Here is a 22,527-nt window from a genome sequence, read left to right as displayed (position 1 = left end):
GGCAGAGTTCCTCCCAACCTGGAGCCTCCCCAGAGGCTGCTGACCTCCCTCAGCCAGTCCCACAGCCCAGCAGGGTCCACCCTCACCAGGGTCACCTCGGCCCACGTCCTCCTCGCCCTCCGAGCTCCCCACACAGACTCTGTCAGCTCTTCCCTGCAGCCCGCCGGCCACCCACCTGAGGCCTCTCCCTCTGCAGGCAGCTCCTGTCCCCGACACCCCCTCCTCCCCAAGGCTCAGTTGAAAGGGCATTTCCCGGGGCAGCTCCCTGTGATGTCCAGGACAGCTCAGTCTCTCATAGGCTCCGACGCCCCCAATGTTATCACCTCACAGCCCTTCTCTCATTACCATTAACTCCTCAGCCCCACGAAGTTCACTGAGCGCCTGCCTCCCTGTTGCAGGAAAACTCTGTGGGTGCAGAGTCCACACCTGTCCTGCTCTCTGTGGAATCCCACGGCCCAGTCCAGTGCCTGACATGAGACAGATGCTCAATAAATACTGGTTAAATGTGTGGGAGATATCTAAAAAGAAGCACATCTCCTCCTTGTGGCCCCCGGAAGTCAGAGTCTGTTCCTTGTGGACACAGGGGCACTGGCACCAGCACGGGAGAAGGCCAGCAAGTGCCCACGGCTGCCCCAGGGACGACGCCTCAACCCCCGGAGCTTCAGAAGGGAGGACAGAGGCCTGTATGGAATAGAACCTGGGCCGGCCAGACCCTGCAGCCTAATCCAGGGTTCAGGGTCAGCTCACACCACGTGGACCCTGGTCAGCATCCCTAGGGCAGCTCCAGACAAGGCCGCAGGTCTCCTTTTGCCCTCCAGGGGGCGACATTGCAAACAGACAACACTCAGAAAATGGATTCCCCTGGACAGGAACCTGGCTTTGCTAAGGAAGTGTAGGTGGAGCCTGGTTTCCATCCCTTGCTCCAACAGACCCTTCTGATCTCTCCCACATACCTTTCTGGGTTCTATGAGTACCTTGTTCTGCCAGGGGTCCCTGGGCAACTCCCAACTCCCTCCTGGTACCACCACGGGGAACGTGGGGTGACCACAGGACAGTCAGCCTTGCAGAGGACAGAGACCACCCAGGACAGTCAGGGAGAACACGGACAGACCCTAAGCCACAGTTCAGCCCACAGATACGGAGAGGGAGGGCCCCCTGGAGCCTTCCCCAAGGACAGCAGAGCTCAGAATCACCCACCTCCCTCTACCACAGTCCTCTCTTTCCAGGACACACAAGACACCTCCCTCTCCACACGCAGGAGCTGGGGACTCCTGAGACCTCTAGGCCTGGGTCTCCATCCCTGGGTCAGAGGCCGGGCTGGTGTTACTAGAGACAGAGGGCTGGTCCCTCCTCAGTCACCATCCAGTGAGCCCTTTTCTATCTCCCAGAGCCACCTCCGTCACCTTCCTACTGAGCATCACCCCCCTTCCCAGAGCACTGGAGAGCATGGGGAGAACCGGGGCCCAGCTGGGTTTCTCTGTCACAAAGGAAAATAATCCCCCTGGTGTGACAGACCCAAGGCCAGAACACAGCAGAGTTCAGCACTGGGGAAGGCAGGTTGTCCTCCCAGGGAACGGGGGTCCATCCACCTTGCCAGAAAGCTTTGTCTGGGGAACTGAAAATAGAAGGGAAAAAGGAGGAGGGACAAAAGAGGAAGAAATGAGAGGGGAGGGGACAGAGGACACCTGACCACACCCATGACCCACATGATGCCAAGAAGTACTCCTGCGGTAGGAGGAGACTCAGGGCAGAGGGAGGAAGGACAGCAGACCAGGCAGTCACAGCCACCCTGACAAGAGCATTCCTGGAACTCAAGATCTTCTCCACAGAAGAGGACAGAGCAGACAGCAGAGACCATGGGGTCTCCCTCAGTCCCTCCTTACAGATGGTGCATCCCCTGGCAGAGGCTCCTGCTTACAGGTGAGGGGAGGACAACCTGGGAGAGGGTGGGAGGAGGCGGCACAGAGACTGGCTGGGGTCTCCTGGGGAGGACAGGGCTCTGAGACGGACAGAGGACTCCTGTTGGAGCCTGAATAGGGAAAAGGACATCAGAGAGGGACAGCAGTCACACCAGAAAAATCAAATTGAACTGGAATTGGAACGGGGCAGGAAAATCTCAAGTGTTCTATTTTCCTAGTTAATTGTCACTGGCCACTACATTTTTAAAAGTCGTAATAACTGCATCAGATGACACTTTAAATTAAAACATAACCAGGGCCTGAAACATTGTCCTCACCACCTACCGCAGACATTGGAAAATAAACCCCAGGCCGTTGAGGGCCCTGAGAAGGCTCATGAGCTCATCACAGGAGTCTGCAGCCTGTCCCAGGCACTGAGGTGCAACCAAGATCACACAAATCCCTGCCCTCATGAAGCTCATTCTCTCATGGGGAGGAAGACAGACACGCAAAGAGATCTAGAATGTGCGGTCAGGTGTTGACAAGAGCCCTGGTGGGAACAGAGCAGGGAAAGGTCAGAAAGAAAAGACCCAGGGTCTCTAGAGGAAGTGTCAGGGAAGGAGTCTCCCAAGAATGCCCTGATGTGAGCAGGACCTGAGGCCAGTGGGGAGGCAGTCGTGCAGACCCCTGGGGAGGAGCATTCCACACAGGGAAATGCCAAGGTCAGAGGTGCTAAGGAAATAGGAGTCACGCCGCTAACCTTGACCCAGTAGGACACACATATACACACATACTCACTCACTCACTCCAGGGCTGGGGGATGAAGAGACCTGCTCAGGACCCAGGGCCCCGTTTTTCCACCCTAATGCATAGGTCCCAATATTGACCGATGCTCTCTCCTCTCTCCTAGCCTCACTTCTAACCTTCTGGAACCCGCCCACCACTGCCCAGCTCACTATTGAATCCAGGCCATTCAATGTCACAGAGGGGAAGGAGGTTCTTCTACTTGCCCACAATCTGCCCCAGAATCTTTTGGGCTACATCTGGTACAAAGGAGAAAGAGTGGATGCCAACGGTCGAATTGGATCACATGTAATAGGAAATCAACAAACTACCCCAGGGCCCGCACACAGCGGTCGAGAGACAATATACTCCAATGCATCTCTGCTGATCCAGAACGTCACCCAGAATGACACAGGATCCTACACCCTACAAGCCATAAAGGAAGATCTTGTGAATGAAGAAGCAACTGGCCAGTTCCGGGTATATCGTGAGTGATTCCCCATGACCTCTGGGTGTTGGGGTCAGTTCTACTTCTCACATACGGGATTCTCAGGCCTGGGCTGTGCCTGTGCCCGCTCTGCATTACGTGCCGTGTTAGGGTTTGAGCATTCAGTGCAGGACACACACAGAAGAGACAAACTTCCACAGATCAGAATTCCTTTCCGGCATCCAGATACTGCAGACACTCACTGCAGAGGAAGGACAGTCTGATGGGGAGGACTCAGCAGGGGGACGTCAGTTTCAGCCTAGCACCCCATACCTTCCCCCATAAACCTGACCCTGAGAAAGACCCTGGAGAACTGCATCAGGGCCTGGCCTGAAGGACCCCCTGGGATCTTCACAGAGAAGCTCAGTCCCAGGGCTCCTGACTCCAGGTGACCCAGGGGAGCCTGTGCCGGGGCTAGGCTGTGGCCTCCTGGGCAGGGCTGACTGGGAGCAAGGACTTACCAGCTGTCCAAGGGCTGTGGCTTCTGGAGCTGGATTCTGGATGCAGAATCGGAGTTTCTGGCCACACCTGTTCCCTGTCCCCAGAGTCTCATCTGGGCAAGGACAGAGCCTTGTCCTTTACTTGAGACTCAATGTAGGAAGGATAGATAGACAAGGTTACTAGGGCATCAGTCCATTGCCCTGGGGACATAGGTGACTCCATGGGAAGTTCACTGTCCTCAGAAGGAGGAACAGAGGAGAGAAGATGCTCCCGGCAGCTCCTTGTCCACCAGGGATCAGGCCCAGGGCCCTCTCTCTTGGAGGCAAATAAACATAAATGCTCTTCATTTGGGCAGCTCCTCTGTGCAGAGCTGAGATCAAGTGATTGTAAATATTTTGAGGTTAATTCACAAACAGTCTCATAGCCAAATAATACTTATCCTACTTATTGAAAGGAAATTGAGGCACAGGGAGACAGTCACTAACAAGGGTCACACAGGCCATAGGTGGCAGATTAGAGACATATGAGGTCTGTCTGCAGCCAGAACCCCCTCCTCTCCTGAACCGGGGGTGGGTGGGACTGTTTGTTGTTAGGCATTTGCAGACCTGAGACCAGTCATGGGTCTGCTTCCTTTTGTCTTGGACATCCACAGCTCAGAAGCGGAGATTCTGGTCTGGAGAGTGAGAAGTAAATGGAGAGTTAATCAGTTTTACTCTAGAACTAAATCACCTCAATTGTCAGGGTCAGTGCCGGGATTGTCCAGACCTCGCCCTTAGATCCACAGCCCCCTCACTGGACCTGAAATCCTGTGTTTCCCGATTTGTCAGTGTCACTCCCATGGGAGGATAAAGGAAAGGATTTCGCTTTCTCTCCGCACTCATACCCCTGCGCCAACACAGGCCCAAAGTGAGACACACTCTTGCTCAGTAGCTCTCTCATGAAGGAGGGAATGAATGAAGGAATGATCCATAATCTCTATAGAGACTGGATCCTGGATGCAGAATCCTAGGAGGTTCTGGCCTGTTCCCTGTCCATCAGGGGCTAAGATCCATGTACCATTCCTCTGACTCCCTGTCCTGAAAGTAACCCTATCTCATGTGACTCTGGGGTTCCTTGGCCATGGGAGGGTTTTCAAGGCTCCCTGGTCCTGGTCGGAACAGCCAAGGGACTCCTGCTCCTGGTGTCTCTGAGGTCACTATACCCCGCATGTCTCATTGCCATGGGCATTTCTGACTGTCTCCTGTTCCTCCGTGTTCCTCCCTCTTCATTCCAGCTGAGATGCCTATCCCTGAACATCTACCTCCACTCTTAGGCCTTCCCCAGACACTCCCTCGAACAAGGCTGGCTGTGCTGTTTTCTTCCCTCTCACACTGTGGCCTGGCCCACTTCCCAGGCAATAGGGAAGGCACAGAAATCAGCTGGAGCAGCCGCCCCTGCCAGGCTCCATCACAAGCCAATGTCAACAGGTCACCAGGAGAATGAGCTTCCGCTGTGTCCCTGCCCAGAGCTCTTTACCTCCATGAGGCCAACACACGGAACAGGCAGCAGGACAAGGATGAGCAACTCCTCCATCCACTCCCTACACTGACTCACCAGGGGGTCAGAGACAGAAGGACAGGTCTGCAGTCCCCAAAGCCCACATGCTTATTCCACCCAGTTCACTACCTACTCCATCTTCATCCTGGTGTGGGGCTTACATCCTCCAGTGGATCCTGGGGCCTCCCCCAGGTGCAGCTGGCCAAGCAGGTGCTGTCTGATGGGTTTGCTGTCCATTCTACATATACTTGTGTCCTCGAGATGATGCCATTGTCATAAGGTGGGGTCCCTTGGACTGAGAAGTGCACCAGCCACTGGCGTCTCACTTAGACTCTGCCCAGTTATACAAACTTAAACTCTAGTTGTGCTTTCTGAGGTTGATAGGAGAGGAAGAAAACCTTTCATGTGCTTGATTTGGGGCTTCTCCTCTTTTTGCCTAACTCTGCACAGGAACCAGAGGCAGGGAGCGCTTTCTAAACTTACTACCATAACACACATCGCTTCTCCTAATTTGGCATCATCTCTCCCTTTATGTAATCTACACACCTAAGACTTCCTCTCTGACCGGTTCTGTCTTCCTAACAGGACTCATACCCTTCTCTCTACTCAGGGAGTCACTGATTTCAAACCACCTTCAGCATCTGCCTTTGAGCGTAATGTGATCCCACTGGAATTGAGAGCAGACCTAAACCTTCGTATAACATCAAGAGAAGTACTACTTCCAGCAATTGATCTTAGATCTTTAGGCCATTAACAACAATTTCCACTTCTGGAAAATGTTTCCCCCAAATGTCTTTCATTTTTTTTAACTCTAGTCAGAAAATAATATGAGATCAAAACCACTGACAAATTTTTAAGGGCAAATTATAGTATTACAGGTTGAGTATCCCAAATCCAAAAATCCAAAATCTGAAATGCTCCAAAATCCAACATTTTTTGACCACTGACATGATGCTCAAAAGAAATGCCCACTGGAGGCTGGGAGTGATGGCTCACGCCTGTAATCCCAGCACTTTGGGAGGCCAAGGCGGGAGGATCATGAGGTCAAGAGATCAAGACCATCCTGGCCAACATGGTGAAACCCCATCTCTACTAAAAATACAAAAATTATCTGGGTGTGGTGGCCTGTGCCTGTAGTCTCAGCTACTTGGGAGGCTGAGGCAGGAGAATAGCTTGAACCCAGGAGGTGGAGGTTGCAGTGCGCTGAGATCGTGCCACTGCACTCCAGCCTGGCAACAGAGCGAGACTCCATCTCAAATAAAAACAAAAACAAAAACAAAAAAAAAAAAAAAGGGAGAGAGAGAGAGAAAGAAAAGAAAAGAAAAAGAAAAGCTCACTGGAGCACTTTGGATTCTGTATTTTCAGATTTGGGATGCTAAACTGGTAAGTATACTGCAAATATTTTCAAAACTCAAAAACAGTCAAAAATCCAAAACACTTTTAGTCCTAAGCCTTACGCATAAGAGATACTCAATCTGTACGAACTATAGGCACCGAGCTGAACAGCAGATCTCTAGAACCTCCTCATCCTGCGTAACTGAAACTGCAGAGCCATGAACAACTCTCCATTCCCCCACTTCCCAGGCCCTGATAACCACCATTCTACTCTCTGATTCCACGAGTGTGGCTACTCCAGGGACCTTATATAAGTGGAATCCTACAGTATCTGCCCTGTGAGTGGCTTATTTCATTTAGCATAATGTTGAATGGGAGAAAATAATTGCAAAATTTCTTCTCAAGGTTCTATCTCATAACTGTCAAATGCACATGGTCCTTGAGGGCCAGATTTCCAGCAGTTCATGCTTTCCCTTTTCCACCAGCCAGTTCTGCATTTGCAAATGTCCACATGTATTTATGGAGAGATCCACAGGTCCTCGCCTGCCCTCTGCAAGGGGAGAAGGGACATTAAAGACCGAAGACAGGCCGGGCATAGTGGCTCATGCCTGTAATCCTAGCCTTTTGGGAAGCTGAGGTGGGCAGATCACCTGAGGTCAGAAGTTCAAGACCAGCCTGACCAAGATGGTGAAACCCAATCTCAACTAAAAGTTCGAAATTTAGCCAGGCATGGTGGTGGGCGCCTGTAGTCCCAGCTACTCGGGAGGCTGAGACAGGAGAATTGCTTGAACCCGGGAGGCAGAGGTTGCAGTGAGCCAAGATCGTGCCTGGCCAACACAGCAAGACTTCATCTTGAAAAATAAACAAACAAAAAAAAGACCAAAGACAAAGAACATACATATGGTTCTGCTGTTAAATCCAGGCAGCTCCTGCCTGTCACCTCACTCTTTTCTAGATCATTCCCTGGACTCCACTCTATCTTTAGGGGTCACTGGCTCAAGTCAGTCATCATCAAACACCTGGGGAAAACTACCCCACCTTGTGCCTCCACTGCCTGACGACTGAGCTGACCTCCAGGCTTGCCTCTGGCGTCCCCTGTGTTATTTCTGCTGAAGCATCCAGTCCCAGGCCAGCCTGTACAATACCTACAGGGTTTAAGGACAATGGGAAGTCCCATCATCATCCATTTCTAGGATGTCCTTAGACAGGGAAGCTGCAGAAAAAAGACACCTAGGGAAACAAAGCAGGACTGAAGGTGGAAGGAACTCAGCACCTGAACGTTCCAGGTGAGGACCCCAAGGTGGGCCAGGCAGTCAGCTGATCAGGGAGGGACCAGGAGAGGCACCAGGAGCTATGACCCCCCAAGTCCTGTGTCTGTCCACAGCCCAATGCTGCTGCTCAATTCACACTTGAGAAAGTCTGTGATTCTCCCACACAGAGCAGGTGGCCTCAGAGCTCTCAGATCATCATGCATCTGACTTGTGACACACACACCTGCTGTGGGCTTGTAAGGACTCAGGTGGGCTGGGAGGTGGGAGGTGCCAACTCTGATTGAAAGATGCCTGTGAGGAATCAAAGGTGCCACACAGGGCAATCTTCTCTCTGTTACCTGCACAGTGGAGCTGCCCAAGCCCTACATCATCAGCAACAACTCCAACCCCGTGGAGGACAAGGATGCTGTGACCTTAACCTGTGAACCTGAGACTCAGGACACAACCTATCTGTGGTGGATAAACAATCAGAGCCTCCCGGTCAGTCCCAGGCTGGAGCTGTCCAGTGACAACAGGACCCTCACTCTACTCAATGTTCCAAGAAATGACACAGCGTTCTACGAATGTGAAACCCAGAACCCAGTGAGTGTCAGACGCAGCGACGCAGTCACCCTGAATGTCCTCTGTGAGTATCTCTGCTCCTCTCTGGCCCAGGCTGCCAGTCCAAATCCATAGGGCCAGAGGCAGGGTCTCTCAGTCCCTCTCAGGTTCAAGTACACAGACCCTCACCCCTGGACATCCAGACTGTCTGTGACTTTCTGCCCCAGAAAAACCTGGGCAGACCAAGTCTTGATCAAGAATAGGAGGGGAGGGGCTACTCCTGTTCTGGGAGGCTCGGGGTTCACATCCTGTGATGGGAGAAACAGGTGAATGTCTCAGACTCAGGCTCAGTAGATACAAGAGGGGTTTGGTTGAGACTTTAGGGTTGCGACTCAGCTTAGAGGGACACTGTGGTCCTTCCATAGACCAGGAATTTCCACTTCCCTCTGACAACATCACCTGTGGCTTTATTCTCTTTGCTCCAGATGGTCCAGATGCGCCCACCATTTCCCCTCTAAACACATCTTACAGAGCAGGGGAAAATCTGAACCTCTCCTGCCATGCAGCCTCTAACCCATCTGCACAGTACTCTTGGTTTGTCAATGGGGTGTTCCAGCAATCCACACAAGAGCTCTTTATCCCCAACATCACCATGAATAATAGCGGATCCTATATGTGCCAAGCCCATAACTCAGCCACTGGCCTCAATAGGACCACAGTCATGGCGATCACAGTCTATGGTAAGTGGATCCATGAGCCCTGACGTCACGTTTTGAGGTGGAGTCTGTCTGGTTTTCAGAGAAGAGCCAGGAAGAAATTTTCTATCCCAGCCTGTGTCCAATGGGCACAAGCAAATCCCAGATTCTCCCCCTGGACCTCCCCAGTGTGTCTCTACACACTGTCTTCTCCGTGTTGTTCTGATTTCTCATGGCTGACCCCGGGTCTAGCCTGGAATATGGGGAGGAGGCTCGCTCAGCCCTCGAGCCCTGTGTAGTGGAGGAAGCTTCACAGAGTGGGAAGGAGCAAGGGTTCTCAAGGTCAAGTTGCTTCTCTCTGTCACCAATCTGTCCCTTTCTATCACCTCTTTGTGTTCTTTTGCCTACTCCATGAACTGCAAGGAACATTCGAGGCTTTGAAACAAGCTCATACTTTTTTCCCAAATGAGAGAAGGAAGCCCCTTGGGTAAGGGAGAAACAGCTCAGACTCTGCTCCCTGCTCTGCTCTGGGCTCCCCGCCATGACTGGCCTTGTCTGACTCCACTGGAGTGGGACCCGGGTGTGTGGAGAAGGAGCCCGGGTGGTCTGTCCTGAATTAGGCTAAATCAAGCTGCCAATCAACACCAAAGCCTCCTGTCGTCCCAGTCAGGAAACTGGAAAGAAAGGGAGCCTCAGGGCAGGCTCCTGAGCTGTGCCCTGGCTCTGACGTCACCAGGTATATGAGGCTGTGGGCACAGCACATGGGACACAGCTCAGGGGACAGCGAGGGACCCACACTTGGAGAAATCAGGAGATGCACCACAGGGGCTCTGCATGGCAGGGAACGGGCAGTGTCAAAAATTCTGTATTTATACAGACGGTAACAGTGCATATCTAACACAGACTTGCCATCTTAACCTTTCTACACGTGCAGTTCAGTGGTATTAAATATATTCCCCTTGTTTTGCTACCATCACCACCATCTGTCCACAGAACTCTTCTTTCTCCCAAAATGAAACTCTGTTCCCATCAAACTCCTGGGCAGAGCTGCCCCACCTGTGGCCCACAGTCTGACCCTTGACTTGTCACCTTTAGACTTGCTCCTAGTCTCCTGCGCTATTTCTGCTCAAACACCCATCCCCATCATCACCCATCTCTAGGATGTCCTTAAATAGCAAAGCCTCAGAGAGAACACACCTTGGCTGGGGGTGTGGGACCGTGCAGCTGGAAGAAACTCAGCTCCTTTGAATCCAGGTGAGGACCCCAATGGGCCAGGCAGCCAGACAGTCAGGAAAGGACCAGAAATGCTGGGGGCTGTGACCCCCAGTCCTGTGTCTGTCCACAACCCAACGCTATTGCCCAATTCACTCTTGAGAAAAGTCTGTGATTCTCCCACACAAAGCAGCCGGCCTTACAGTCTCTGAGCCCTCAGATCATTGTGCATCTGTCTTGTGACACACACATACCTGCCCTGGGCTTTTAAGACTCAGGTGGGCTGAGGGGTGGGAGATGCCAACTCTGATTGAAAGATGCCTGTGAGGAATCAAAGGTCCCACACAGGGCAATCTTCTCTGTTATCTGCACAGCAGAGCTGCCCAAGCCCTACATCACCAGCAACAACTCCAACCCCGTGGAGGACAAGGATGCTGTGACCTTAACCTGTGGATCTGAGGCTCAGGACCCAACCTATCTGTGGTGGGTAAATGGTCAGAGCCTCCTGGTCAGTCCCAGGCTGCAGCTCTCCAATGGCAACAGGACCCTCACTCTACTCAATGTCACAAGGAATGACACAGGACGCTATGAATGTGGAATCCAGGACTCAGTGAGTGCAAAGCGCAGCAACCCAGTCACCCTGAATGTCCTCTGTGAGTATCTTCTGTTCCTCTGTGGCCCTGGTTTCCAACCCAAATCCATACAGCCAAAGGTTAGGACTCTCAGTTCTCCTCAGGTCCAAAGATGCAGACCGCCACTCCTGGACACCCAGGCTGGCCATAACTTCCTGCCCTGGGAAAACTAGGGCAAACCCAGCCTGGACCAAGAATAGGAGGGGAGGAGCTGCTCCTGTCTTGGGAGGCTCAGGGTCCACAGCCTGTGATGGGAGAAACAGGTGAATGAATGTCTCAGACCCAGACTCAGTGGACATGAGGGTTATGGTTTAGACTTTTTAACACAGGATTGGGACAGGACTTAGAAGGACACTGTGGCCCTTCTACAATCAGGAGCTTCCCCTTTCCTCTGATGACATCACCTGTGGCTTTGTTCTCTTTGTTGCAGATGGCCCGGACACCCCCATCATATCCCCCCCAGACTTGTCTTACAATTCGGGAGCAAATCTCAACCTCTCCTGCCACGCGGACTCTAACCCATCCCCACAGTATTCTTGGCTTATCAATGGGACACTGCAGCAACACACAAAAGTTCTCTTTATCTCCAAAATCACATCAAACAATAACGGGGCCTATGCCTGTTTTGTCTCTAACTTGGATACTGGTCGCAATAACTCCATAGTCAAGAACATCTCAGTCTCCTCTGGTAAGTGGCTTCCCTGGAGCACCAGCATCATGTTTTGGGGTGGAGTCTATCTGGTTCTCACAAAAGAGCCAAGAAGACATTTTCTTGCCCAGTCTGTGTTCCATGGGCACAAGGAAATCCCAAATTCTACCCTGAGCTCTCTCACTCCATCTCGGCCGACTCTCTCCTCGCCAGCTTCTCTGATATCTCATGGCTGACCTCGGGTCCAGCCTGGAATGTGGGGAGGGGGCTCCCTTAGCCCCAGAAGGCCCCCTATAGTGAAAGGGGCTTCATAGTCCAGGAGAAAGAAGGGTCCTTAAGGTCGAGTTTCTCCTCTCTATCACCAAATGTCCCTTTCTGTCACCTCTTTGTGTTTTTTTAACCTACCCTATGAGCTACAAGGAGCAAGGAGGTTTTGAAACAAGCTCACACTTTTTCCCCAGACGAGAGGAGGAAGCCCCTTGGATGAGGGAGGAGCAGCTCAGACTCTGCTCCCTGCTCTGCGCCCGGCTCACCTGGTGACTGGCTCTGCCCTGGCTCCACTTGGGGTGGGACCGGGGCATGTGGAGAAGGTGTAAAGGTGGCCTGTTCTGAATCTGGTTAAATCGAGCTACCAATCCACAGCAGAGCCTCCCTCGGGTCAGGTTGCAGGGAAATGGGAAAAGAGGGAGCCTCGGGACAGACTCCTGAGCTGTGTCCTGGCTCTGAAGTCACTGGCTGTATGAGGCTGTGGACCCAGCACATGAGACACAGCACAGAGGACAGTGAGTGGCACACACTTGGAGAAATAGGGAGATTCAGCCACAGGGGCTCTGCATGGGAGGGAAGGGGCAGTGCCAGAAAGTGTGGATTTACAGAGAGGGTAAGTCTACCAGCCAGTATATATATCTAACATAAAACTTACCGTTAACCATTTCTAAGTGTACAGTTAAGTGACACAGCATAAATATCAATCAAGCATATTGCCCGGTGTGGTGGTTCATGCCTGTAATCCCAGCACTTTGGGAAGCCAAGGCAAGTGGATCACTTGAGGTCAGGAGTTCAAGACACACACACACAAAAAATAGCTAGGCATGGTGGCAGATGCCTGTAATCCCAGCTATTAGGGAGACTGAGGCAGGAGAATTGCTTGAACCTGGGTGGTGGAGGTTGCAGTGAGCCAAGATTGTGCCACTGCACTCCAGGCTGGGTGACAGAGTGATACTCTTGTCACAAAAAAAAAAAAGGAAAAATAAATCAAGTATCTTTATACTCTTGTGTAACCTTCACACTATCCATTTCCAGAACTTTTTCATCTTAACATACTAAACCTCTGTACCTGATAAACAGTAACTCTCACTCCTTCTCCCCCTAAACCCTGGTAACCTCCATTGTACTTTCTGTTTCTAGGTAATCAACTATTCTAACGAGCTTACATAAATGGAATTATATAATAGTTGTCCTTTTGTGTCTGCCATATTTCACTTAGCATAATGTCTTCAAGGTTCATCCATTCTGCACCATGTATCACAATTTTATTCCTTGTTAAGACTGAATAACATTCCATTGTATGGACATACCTCATTTTTCTATCGACTTATCTTTCAATGGACTTTTCAGTTGTTCCCATCTTTTGGCTATCGTGAGTAATGGTGCTGTGAACATCAGTATACAAATATCTGTTCAAATCGCTGCCTTCAATTCTTTTTGGTGTATGTCCAGAAGTGGAATTCGTGGATCAAATGTTAATTATTTTTTAATTTTTTGAGGAACCACCATACCATTTTCCATAGGAGCTAATATTTCACATTTCTGTCAGCAATGCACTAGAGTTCCAATTTTTCAACCTTCTTGAAAACACTTACCGTTTTGTGGCCATCCTGATGTGTGTGAGGTGGAGTATCATTGTGGCTTTGATTTGCATATCTCTAAGTGTTAGTGATGTTGAGCATATTTGCATGTGCTTGTTGGCCACTTGTATCTCTTCCTTGGAGAAATCTCTACTTTAGTCCTTCATCCATTTATTAATTGGGTTTTTGGATTTTTGTGGTTGTTGATTTGTAATAGTCCTTCATATATTCTGGAAATTAATCCCCTATCAGATATATGATTTGCAAATATTTTTCCCATTTCATAGGTTGTCTTTTCACTTTTTCGATAATGTTCTTTGATATATAAAAGTTTTTAAATTTCGAGGCTGGGCACAGTGGCTCATACCTGTAATCCCAGCACATTGGGAGGCCGAGGTGGGTGGATCATGAGGTCAGGAGATCAAGACCATCCTGGCTAACATGGTGAAACTCCATCTCTACTAAAAATACAAAAAAAAATTAGCCCAGTGTGGTGGCGGGTGCCTATAGTTCCAGTTACTCGGGAGGCTGAGGTAGGAGAATGGCATGAACCCAAGAGGCGGAGCTTGCAGTGAGCCGAGACCGTGCCACTGCACTCCAGCCTGGGCGACAGAGCGAGACTCCGTCAAAAAAAAAAAAAAAAAAAGGTTTTTAATTTTCGTGAAGTCCAGTTTATCCATTTTTTTCTTTTGGTGCCTACTTGTTGTTATAACCAAGAAATCACTGTGAAATTAAATGTCATTAAGCTTTTTTCCCTATTTTCTTCTCAGAGTTTTATACTTTTCACTCTTACATTTAGGTCTTTGATCCATTTTAGGTTAATTTTCATATATAGTGTCAGGCAAAGATTCAACTTGTTCTTGTGCATGGATATTCAGCTTTCCCCATATCATTTATTGAAAAGAATATCCTTTCCCCATTAAGTGGTCTTGGCACCCTTGTCAAAAATAATTTGGCCATATATGCAAGCGTTTCTTTCTGGCTCTATATTCTATTCCATTGGTTTCAATATCTTCCTTTATGCTAGTACCACACTGTATTGATTACTGTGGCTTTATAGCAAATGCTGAAATCAGGAAGTGTGAGTCCTCCAGCTTCATTCTTTATTTTCCAGGTTGTTTGGCTATTTAGAGTCCTGAGAGTCCATATGAATTTTAAGATAGGTTTTTCTGTTTCTGCAAAAATTGTCAGTGGGACTCTGGCAGGAATTGCATTGAACCTGCAGCTCACTTTGGGCAGTATTGTCCTCCTAACAATATTGAGTTTTCCCATTCATGAAAAAAAAATGTCTTTCCATTTATTGATGTTGTCTTTAATTTCTTTCAGCAATGTTTTATAGTTTTCAGGGTATACTCCTTTCACCTCCTTGGTTAAACTTATTTCTAACTATTTTATACTATTTTATGTTAATGTAAATTGGAAATTTTTTCTTAATTTCCTTTTAGATTGTTCATTGTTAATATATAGAAGTACAATTGATGTTTGCATGTTGATTTTGTATCCTGCAACATTACCAAATTTATTTATTAACTCTAACAGGTTCTTTTAATCTTTAGGGTTTTCTACATATAAGTTCAAGTTATCTGATAACAGAGATCATTTACTTCTTCTTTCCAATTTGGATGTCTTTTTTTTTTTCTTGCCTAATTTCTCTGGCTAGGATTTCTAATACTATGTTGGATAGATGTGGCAAAAGCAGGCATTCTTGTCTTGTTCCTGGTCTTACAGGGAAAGCTTTCAGTCTTTCTCCATTGAGTATCGTGTTAGCATTGGGCTTTCCACATACTGCCTTTATTATGCTGAGGTGATTTCTTTCCATTCGTAATTGGAGTGTTTTTGTTATGAAAGAGTGGTGAATTCTGTCAAATGCTTGTATTGGTTCTATCTAAGTATAGGTCTATTAAAATTAAATTTTTGTGTGTTTCCAGGAATTTGTCCATTTCATCTTGGTCATTCAACAGTTTGCTGGCATACAATTATTCATAGCACTCTTGTAGTCCTTAATATTTCTGTAGAATTTGTAGCATTGCTGGCAATATCTCAATATTTTTCTTTTTTTTTTTCAAGAGACAGGGTCTCACTCTGTAGCCCAGCCCAAGCTAGAGTGCAGTAGTACCATCACAACTTACTGCAGCCTCAACTCCTGCACTCAAGTGATCCTCCTATCCCTGTCTCTTGAGAAGCTGGGACTACAGACATGTGCCACCATGTCTGGATAGTTTTTTAAGAAATTTGGTAGAGACTGTGTCTCCCTATGTTGCCTAGGCTGGTCTCGCCCTCCTGACCTCGAGCAATCCTCCTGCTTGAGTCTCCCAAGGTGCTGGGATTAAATATGTGAGCCACCATACCTCCATTTTCATTTCTGATTTTAGTAATTCAAATCTTCTCTCTTTTTTCTTAGTCAGTCTAATAAATGACTGTCAAATTTTTTATCTTTTTTGAAAAACCAACTTTTGGTTTCGTTGATTCCTTCTATTGTTTTCCATTTTCCATTTTATTTATTTCAACTCTAATCTTTATTTCCTTCATGTACTATTTGTGGTTTGAAGTGGTTCTTTTTCTATATGCTGAAGTTGTAAAGTTAGGTTGTTGATATGCGATCTCTCTTTATTTTTAACGTATTTACCATTTTAAATTTCTCACACAAGATTCTTAACTTCTCTGAGCCTTCAATTCTTCAACTGAAAATTGTAATAATTCTCCTCACCAGGAAATGGAGGGAAAAAGGAAAATTGCAATAAGAGTGACTGTTCAATAGTATTGTTTTAAAGATTTAATGTAATATTCGATTAAGCCTTCAGCAAAATGCCACACACTGAGGGAAACTTCATAAATATTAGCTGCTATTATCACTACTGGTATTATTAGCTTGAAGTCAGGCAGTGCTAGAGCCAAATCCTAGATCCACTTCTCACTAATCATTTGACTTTGGATAAGTTTTTTTCACTACTCCAAGCCACTGTCATTTCATCTGTAAAATGGAAATCATGCCTACCCAACAGGGTTATTGTATGGATCAAATGAGATGCCAGAAAAGCATTTGCAGTAGCTAACATAGCATTAATCACCAGCCTGAGTTGACTGGTGAGAGCTAAGCCCCAAATGAAAACCCACTAGGACATGGTTACTGGCTAAAAGTGGGGGAGAGAAAAAAAGCTAAGTGCAAAGAATCAAGCCTGGTATGTTAGTTTTCATCCACTGAGATGCAACCAAGATGGAATTAGAGATGCAAGATAATTTACTGGAGAAAACCACCATGAGGAAAAGTGGGAAGTGGGAAGAGCCTAAGAGAGCCCTCAGACCACGATGCAGATCTGATTCCTGAAAAGGAGAAAGAGGAGAGAGTTTTAGATAGTGATGCAGTTCTCAGAGTTTCCACAAGGCTGGTGGGGCATCCTCAAGCCCCTCACCCATGAGAGAGAAGCAGAGTTTCCCAAAACTGGGCTTTTCATTTCCCTGCTGGGAACCCATGAGAAGCGAGTTCTCTGTGCAACAGACTTAGTAAATACAGAATGCACTAGCCTGGGCTTTCTGTCAATCAAGTCCCTGCCATAGAGACCCAACAGACTCTTATTTTTACCTACCACAACTGAGACACTGAGAAAAAGATGCAACCATGAAAAGATAGAAAGTTCTAATGCCACACAAAAATAGCAATCAGTCTTTCTCAAATTTCAAAGCCTTCAGAAATATCTGAGTGCAGAAACGCCAGGGTGGAATTGACAGAAGACTGATCACCAACTAGAAACACAGTGAGAGAGAAAAAAATTACAACCTTCCCACAAAACTAATGCATTCCTTGAAGGAACAAGTAGAGACTACTTCATGCTGAGAGCTGGAACGTGGGGCACCCCACTGCAAAATAACATCACATTCATTCCTTCTCTTTTCTTTCCATGACAGGCAGTTCAGCACCTGGAAATTCTGGTCTCTCAGCTAGGGCCACTGTCGGCATCATAATTGGAGTGCTGGTTGGGGTTGCTCTGATATAGCAGCCCTGGTGTAGTTTCTACAATTAAGAAAGACTGGTAGGTATGACAGCCTTTCCTCTTGTTCAGTTTTCTGCAGTGCTGACTGCCATGCTTGGGAGAGAGAAAGGATTTCTTTGCCTGTATCTGGGACTGGATCTCCTCCTCCTACTCCCAAGCTCCTGCTTCTCAGCACTAATTCCTGCAGGTCTCTTCTTCCCTGGTCTTCATGCTCCCTGTACCCCACTGTCTCTTAGACATAATTATCCCCAGCCTCTGCTCATTTGTTTCCCAAATTCAAAACATTGTCAAAGCCTCTTGGTCCTTTTTTAACATCTCTCACTTGTGTCATTCTCTCCATTCCCATAAACATCAACAACTGCTCAAAGTCCTGCTTGATCCCTTGTTGCCAGTCTTTGAAATGTTTCTTGCATATGACTGCCTCATTACCTTCCTAAAATCTAGTTCACTCACCTACTCAAGAAGACACAGGGACCTACTGTGGTCTATTAGATAAGTTCACATTTCTTCCCTTCACTAAGCTTTCTCGATTCCTTTACCACCACTCCCTTGTATAATTCCATCATCCGAATTAGATCTGTCTCCCTACACATCCCTGCCTCTCCACCCCATATGAACATAGAATTCTTAGTTCCAATGTTACACCTAAAAACATGTCAAACAGGGTGACCTCCTTCCACCATCTGCACTGTGGAGTTACCCACACCCTTCATCACAAGCAACTTCTGACCTCATGAAGAACAAAGACTGTAGCATTAACATGTGAGTCTTAAGCTCAGGACACACCCTACCTGTGGCTGAGAATCTTTTCCTGATAACCAATTCATGTATTCATAGCAGATACAGAAATGAAGAAGGCAAGGTCCTTAATTCTATGACAGGAGACAAAACCTGAAAAATAATAGTAATACCAAAACAGAAAGGAGTGAATGTCACGAGAAATCAGAGAAATCTGATGGAAAATATAGCTATACGTGGGAATCACTCAGAAACATTTTATAAAATGGATACTTAAGCCCCACCCCTAAATTCTGATTTACTGGTCTGGAGTGGGACCCAGGCATTCATAATTTTTAAGCCTCCCCAGATGCTACTAATGTGTAGCCAGGGTGGAGAAACCCTGTTCTAAGTAAGTAGTACTTGGGGCTAAACCCATGACTTTCAGCTAGGAGTATTAGAATTGCCTATGGAGTTTTTCAACATACATAAGCCTATACTTTGTTGGCCCTGTTCATTAATGGGCTCCATCAGGAACTCAGGAATCCAGTTGAGAAACAGAAGCTAAATGGAAAGGCCATCTTAGTTGACATGTTAAATTATATGGGAAGCACTCTCAAATGATAAGTGATGCTAAACCTTCTTTAAGTTATATTTATGGGTATGTTATTGATGTGAGTGTTCCAAAAGTTATATAAGAAAATCCAGAAATCTAACAGGTTGTCAGCCATAATGTCATATGCCACAGAAGTAACTAAATTTCTATGTGAGTTGTGTTCTCATTATAATAAATTCTCATCAGATTTTTAACCATACTCATTTTAAATCTTTGTCATTCACAGACAGTTGTTTTGATTCTTCCTTAAAGCATCTGCAACAGCTACAGTCTAAAATTGCTTCTTTACCAAGGATATTTATAGAAAAGACTCTGACCAGAGATCGAGACCATCCTAACCAATATGGTGAAACCCCATCTCTACGAAATTGGCTGGGCTTGGTGGCGCGCTCCTGTAGTCCCAGCTACTTGGGAGGCTGAGGCAGGAGAATTGCTTGAACCTGGGAAGCGGAGATTGCAGTGAGCCAAGATCGCGCCACTGCACTCCAGCCTGGCGACAGAGCAAGACTCCATATCAAAAAAAAAATATATATATATATATACAAAAGAAAAGACTCTGACCTGTACTCTTGAATGCAAGTTTCTGATACCACTGGGCTGTCTAAGAATTTCCAAAACGTTAATGAACAAACTGACAGCTTCATGAAACTGCCGACCAAGATCAAGCAGAGAAAATAATTAATTTCATGGGACCAAATGAACTAATGAGGATAATATTTTCATAAATTTTTATTTGAAATTTTGCTGATTCTTTAAATGTCTTGCTTCACAGATTTCAGGAAACTTCTTTTCCTTTGAGCTATCTACAGCTTACAACAATTTGATAAAATATACTTTTGTGAATAAACATTGAGACATTTACATTTTCTCCCTATGTGATCACTCCAGACTTGGGAAACTATTCATGAATATTTATATTGTATGGTAATATGTTTATTGCACAAGTTCAATAACTCTGCTCTTTGTATAACAGAATACATTTGAAAACATTGATTATACTACTAAGACTTTGACTAGAATGTCATATTTGAGGATATAAACCCATAGGTAATAAACCCATAGGTACTGCAGACAAAGTCTGAAGTCAGCCTTGGTTTGGCTTCCTAGTGTCAATTAAACTTCTAAAAGTTTAATCTGAGATTCCCTATAAAAACTTCCAGCGAAGCAACTTTAAAAAAGTCTATGTGGTCAGTCGCTACTCTTGCTGCAATTATGAAAAGAATGAGGCCAAGTTTGATGAAAATAAACGTATTTAAAAGAAAACAAATTTGTCTTATTGGGATTATCTTTGGTAGAAATAGAGATGCCCATGGAGAGAAATTATGTTGAAAAGAAAAACTATAGTACACCTGTTATGAGGCTGTCACTTTGTACATTGTTACTAGTTTTTATTATCCATCTGTAGGCTAGAGTGGACCCTGCATTCTTCCACTTTCTTCAATCCCATTTTCTGTCATAGAATCACTAAGAACAAAGTCTGCTCTGTTCCTGAAGCTCTATAAGCTACAGATGGATAACTCAACGTAAATTTCATGGGAAAACACTCATGCCTAAGGTGTCGGCCACTCAGAGCTCACCAATATGTTCAACACCATAACTAGAGACACTGAAACTGCAAACCAGGACAAGAAATTGACAACTTCACACTGTGGACAGCTTTTCTCAAGATGTCAGAACAAGACTTCCCACCATGAGGAGGCTCCTACCCCTCTTAATTTGTCTTTGCTCATTGCTGCCTCTTTTGCTTGGCAGGATAATGCTGCCATTAGAATTTCACAGGAAGTATCTTCTGAGGGTAGCTTAACAGAGTATCATATCTCTCGTATCACTCCCAAATTTTTACATAAAAGATCCTTTAGTCCACTCAATGGCTGACATTAGCAGCATCTTTAATACAACTGTTTGTTCAAATGTACGGTGGTCCCTTTTAGAGTTATACTTCTAGACTCACCTGTTCTCACTCCCTGTTTGAATGTAACCCAGGCATGAGATGCTAGATAATAGAATTGCTACCTACTAGCTGAACAGGAAAGAGCCTATGCTATTTCTGACACTTCTTGTTGCACATAAATAAATACAATGGGTATTACAGAGACTCAGTTGCAGAAATTAACAAACATCCTGCTTGGTTAAAATGGGTAGACTCATCTGGCTCATTCTTTATTCCATTTTAGTTGGTTTGCATCTTGCCTAAGGTGCATACTCCAAACTCTTGGTATTATTCTCCTGATAGTCACACTAGTAGTCTCCCTGGTGTGCTGTAATCTCTAAAAGCTTTAAATGTTTGCATGCAGCTATCCATCAAATGTCAAATGGTCTCTCTTTGGCTGGCGACAAAACTCAAAGGAATGTGTGATCAGGAAGACATCATAACCTATGAATGATGGAAGCCCAAAATGATGGTAGCTGAGAGTAATGTCAATGCTTTCAGTTTTAGTCACACTCTCACCTAAGTGAGTGCATAGAGACTCCAAAATAGGGCCACTGATGTTAAATGTTACATACTCCAACTGGAATTTTAAGAAAGCAGATAGATCCCAAAACAGACCAATAAAAAAAAAAAAATGGCCGAGCACAGTGGCTAACGCCTATAATCCCAGCACTTTGGGAGGGCGAGGCAGGCGGATAACGAGGACAGGAGTTTGAGACCAGCCTGACCAACATGGTGAAATTCCGTCTCTACTAGAAATACAAAAATTAGCTGGGTGTGGTGGCACACACCTGTAATCCCAGCTATTCAGGAGGCTGAGGCAGGAGAATTGCTGGAACTTGGGAGGCAAAGATTGCAGTGAGCCGAGATTGTGCCACTGCACTCCAGCCTGGATGACAGAGTGAGACTCCACCTCAGAAAAAAAAAAAAAAAAAAAAAGAGAGAGATTCCAATCTACTTGAGGTCCCCTTTACTTTAATTTTTATAAAAATGTAACCTGAATTAACCTGATGTTAACCAATACATTTATTTCTACTGCTCTCTTTTCTTGTTCAAATTTGACAAAACCCACTGTTCTGTTATTGTATTGCCAAAGGGGAACTATGACTGTATTTGTAAAGTGGGACCTGCCCCAAATTATAAATCCCAAATAAAAGCCAATTAGATTTATAAATAAAACTGCTGTAATTTTGTCTTTTGTTATGAGTTCACAGCCAGCGATGGCCAGTGGAGTCTCTCAGGCCGCATCATTCTCTCCCTGACCCTCCTGCCTTCCTCTTTCCCTTCTGATTACACTGAGGACCCTTCTGATTACACTGAGCCCACGCAGATAATCCAGAATAACTCACCATCTCAAGATTCTTAACCTCATCACATCTGGAAAGTCTTTTTGCCAAATAAAAGTATTACGCATTGGCTCCAGGGATTAGGATGTGGACATTTTTAGGAGGTCATTATTCTGCCCAACACAGGTACCTTTTATAAACTTCACCCACAACAAAAATTTGCTTTGCCTGCCTTCTGTGTCTCACTTTTCTGTCTGTGCACAAAGTTTAGGGTGAAACACACCAGCTCTGCTATGAACTGGCTGGATGACCCTGGACCACTCACTTCACCTCTCTCAGCCTCTTCTCATCTGAAGCACAAGAGTGATTCTTACTGTCAGAAAATTTACATGAAAGGATAAACTAAGATGTGTAAGGCATTAGACACACAGCCTGGTACCTGATGAGCCCTCGGTAAACATTCTTTTCAGTTCTTTACTTTCACCATCCTATTTCTGTCACCCTCATCCATCTACTCCTTCATCTCCTTTCTCTTCAGTGACTTACTCAGTCTAAGCTGCCAGTTAGGAAAGAAGTCACACTTCCCATTCTCTCATGATTCTGCTGGAATGTTCTTGTGATGAAGTCTGTTATCCATGAGAGACAGCCCACATTATTTATATG

The 22,527-nt window shown here is 46.3% G+C and overlaps 1 protein-coding gene across 3 annotated transcripts; it reads left to right on the top strand.

The window, feature by feature from the left end:
- The first annotated feature begins 1,708 nt into the window (after positions 1–1,708).
- Positions 1,709–19,065, top strand: LOC104676075 (carcinoembryonic antigen-related cell adhesion molecule 5-like). Of its 3 annotated transcripts, none has more exons than XM_010380785.2 (8): positions 1,709–1,920; positions 2,809–3,168; positions 8,098–8,376; positions 8,777–9,031; positions 10,576–10,851; positions 11,261–11,518; positions 17,230–17,354; positions 18,875–19,065. In XM_010380785.2, the coding sequence occupies exons 1-7, from the start codon at positions 1,857–1,859 to the stop codon at positions 17,316–17,318; spliced, it is 1,581 nt and encodes a 526-aa protein (XP_010379087.2). In that variant the 5' UTR covers positions 1,709–1,856; the 3' UTR covers positions 17,319–17,354; positions 18,875–19,065. The 3 variants fall into 3 exon arrangements, with proteins under 3 accessions (XP_010379087.2, XP_010379086.2, XP_010379088.2); XM_010380784.2 differs by having other exon boundaries at positions 10,573–10,851; XM_010380786.2 differs by lacking the exons at positions 8,777–9,031; positions 10,576–10,851.
- Positions 19,066–22,527: the final 3,462 nt, after the last annotated feature.

This window comes from Rhinopithecus roxellana, chromosome 12, assembly GCF_007565055.1.
Source record: "Rhinopithecus roxellana isolate Shanxi Qingling chromosome 12, ASM756505v1, whole genome shotgun sequence".
Lineage (NCBI taxonomy): Eukaryota > Metazoa > Chordata > Mammalia > Primates > Cercopithecidae > Rhinopithecus > Rhinopithecus roxellana.
This window is presented reverse-complemented; position numbering and strand designations above follow the sequence as displayed.

What these genes read in the sequence shown, in the direction of transcription:
- LOC104676075 (XM_010380784.2), top strand. Translation starts at nt 1,857, where the DNA reads ATGGGGTCTCCCTCAGTCCCTCCTTACAGATGGTGCATCCCCTGGCAG. An exon ending in AGTCACCCTGAATGTCCTCT is followed by an intron (nt 8,377 to 8,776) that starts GTGAGTATCTCT and finishes TCTTTGCTCCAG; the next exon opens with ATGGTCCAGATGCGCCCACC. An exon ending in CATGGCGATCACAGTCTATG is followed by an intron (nt 9,032 to 10,572) that starts GTAAGTGGATCC and finishes TTATCTGCACAG; the next exon opens with CAGAGCTGCCCAAGCCCTAC.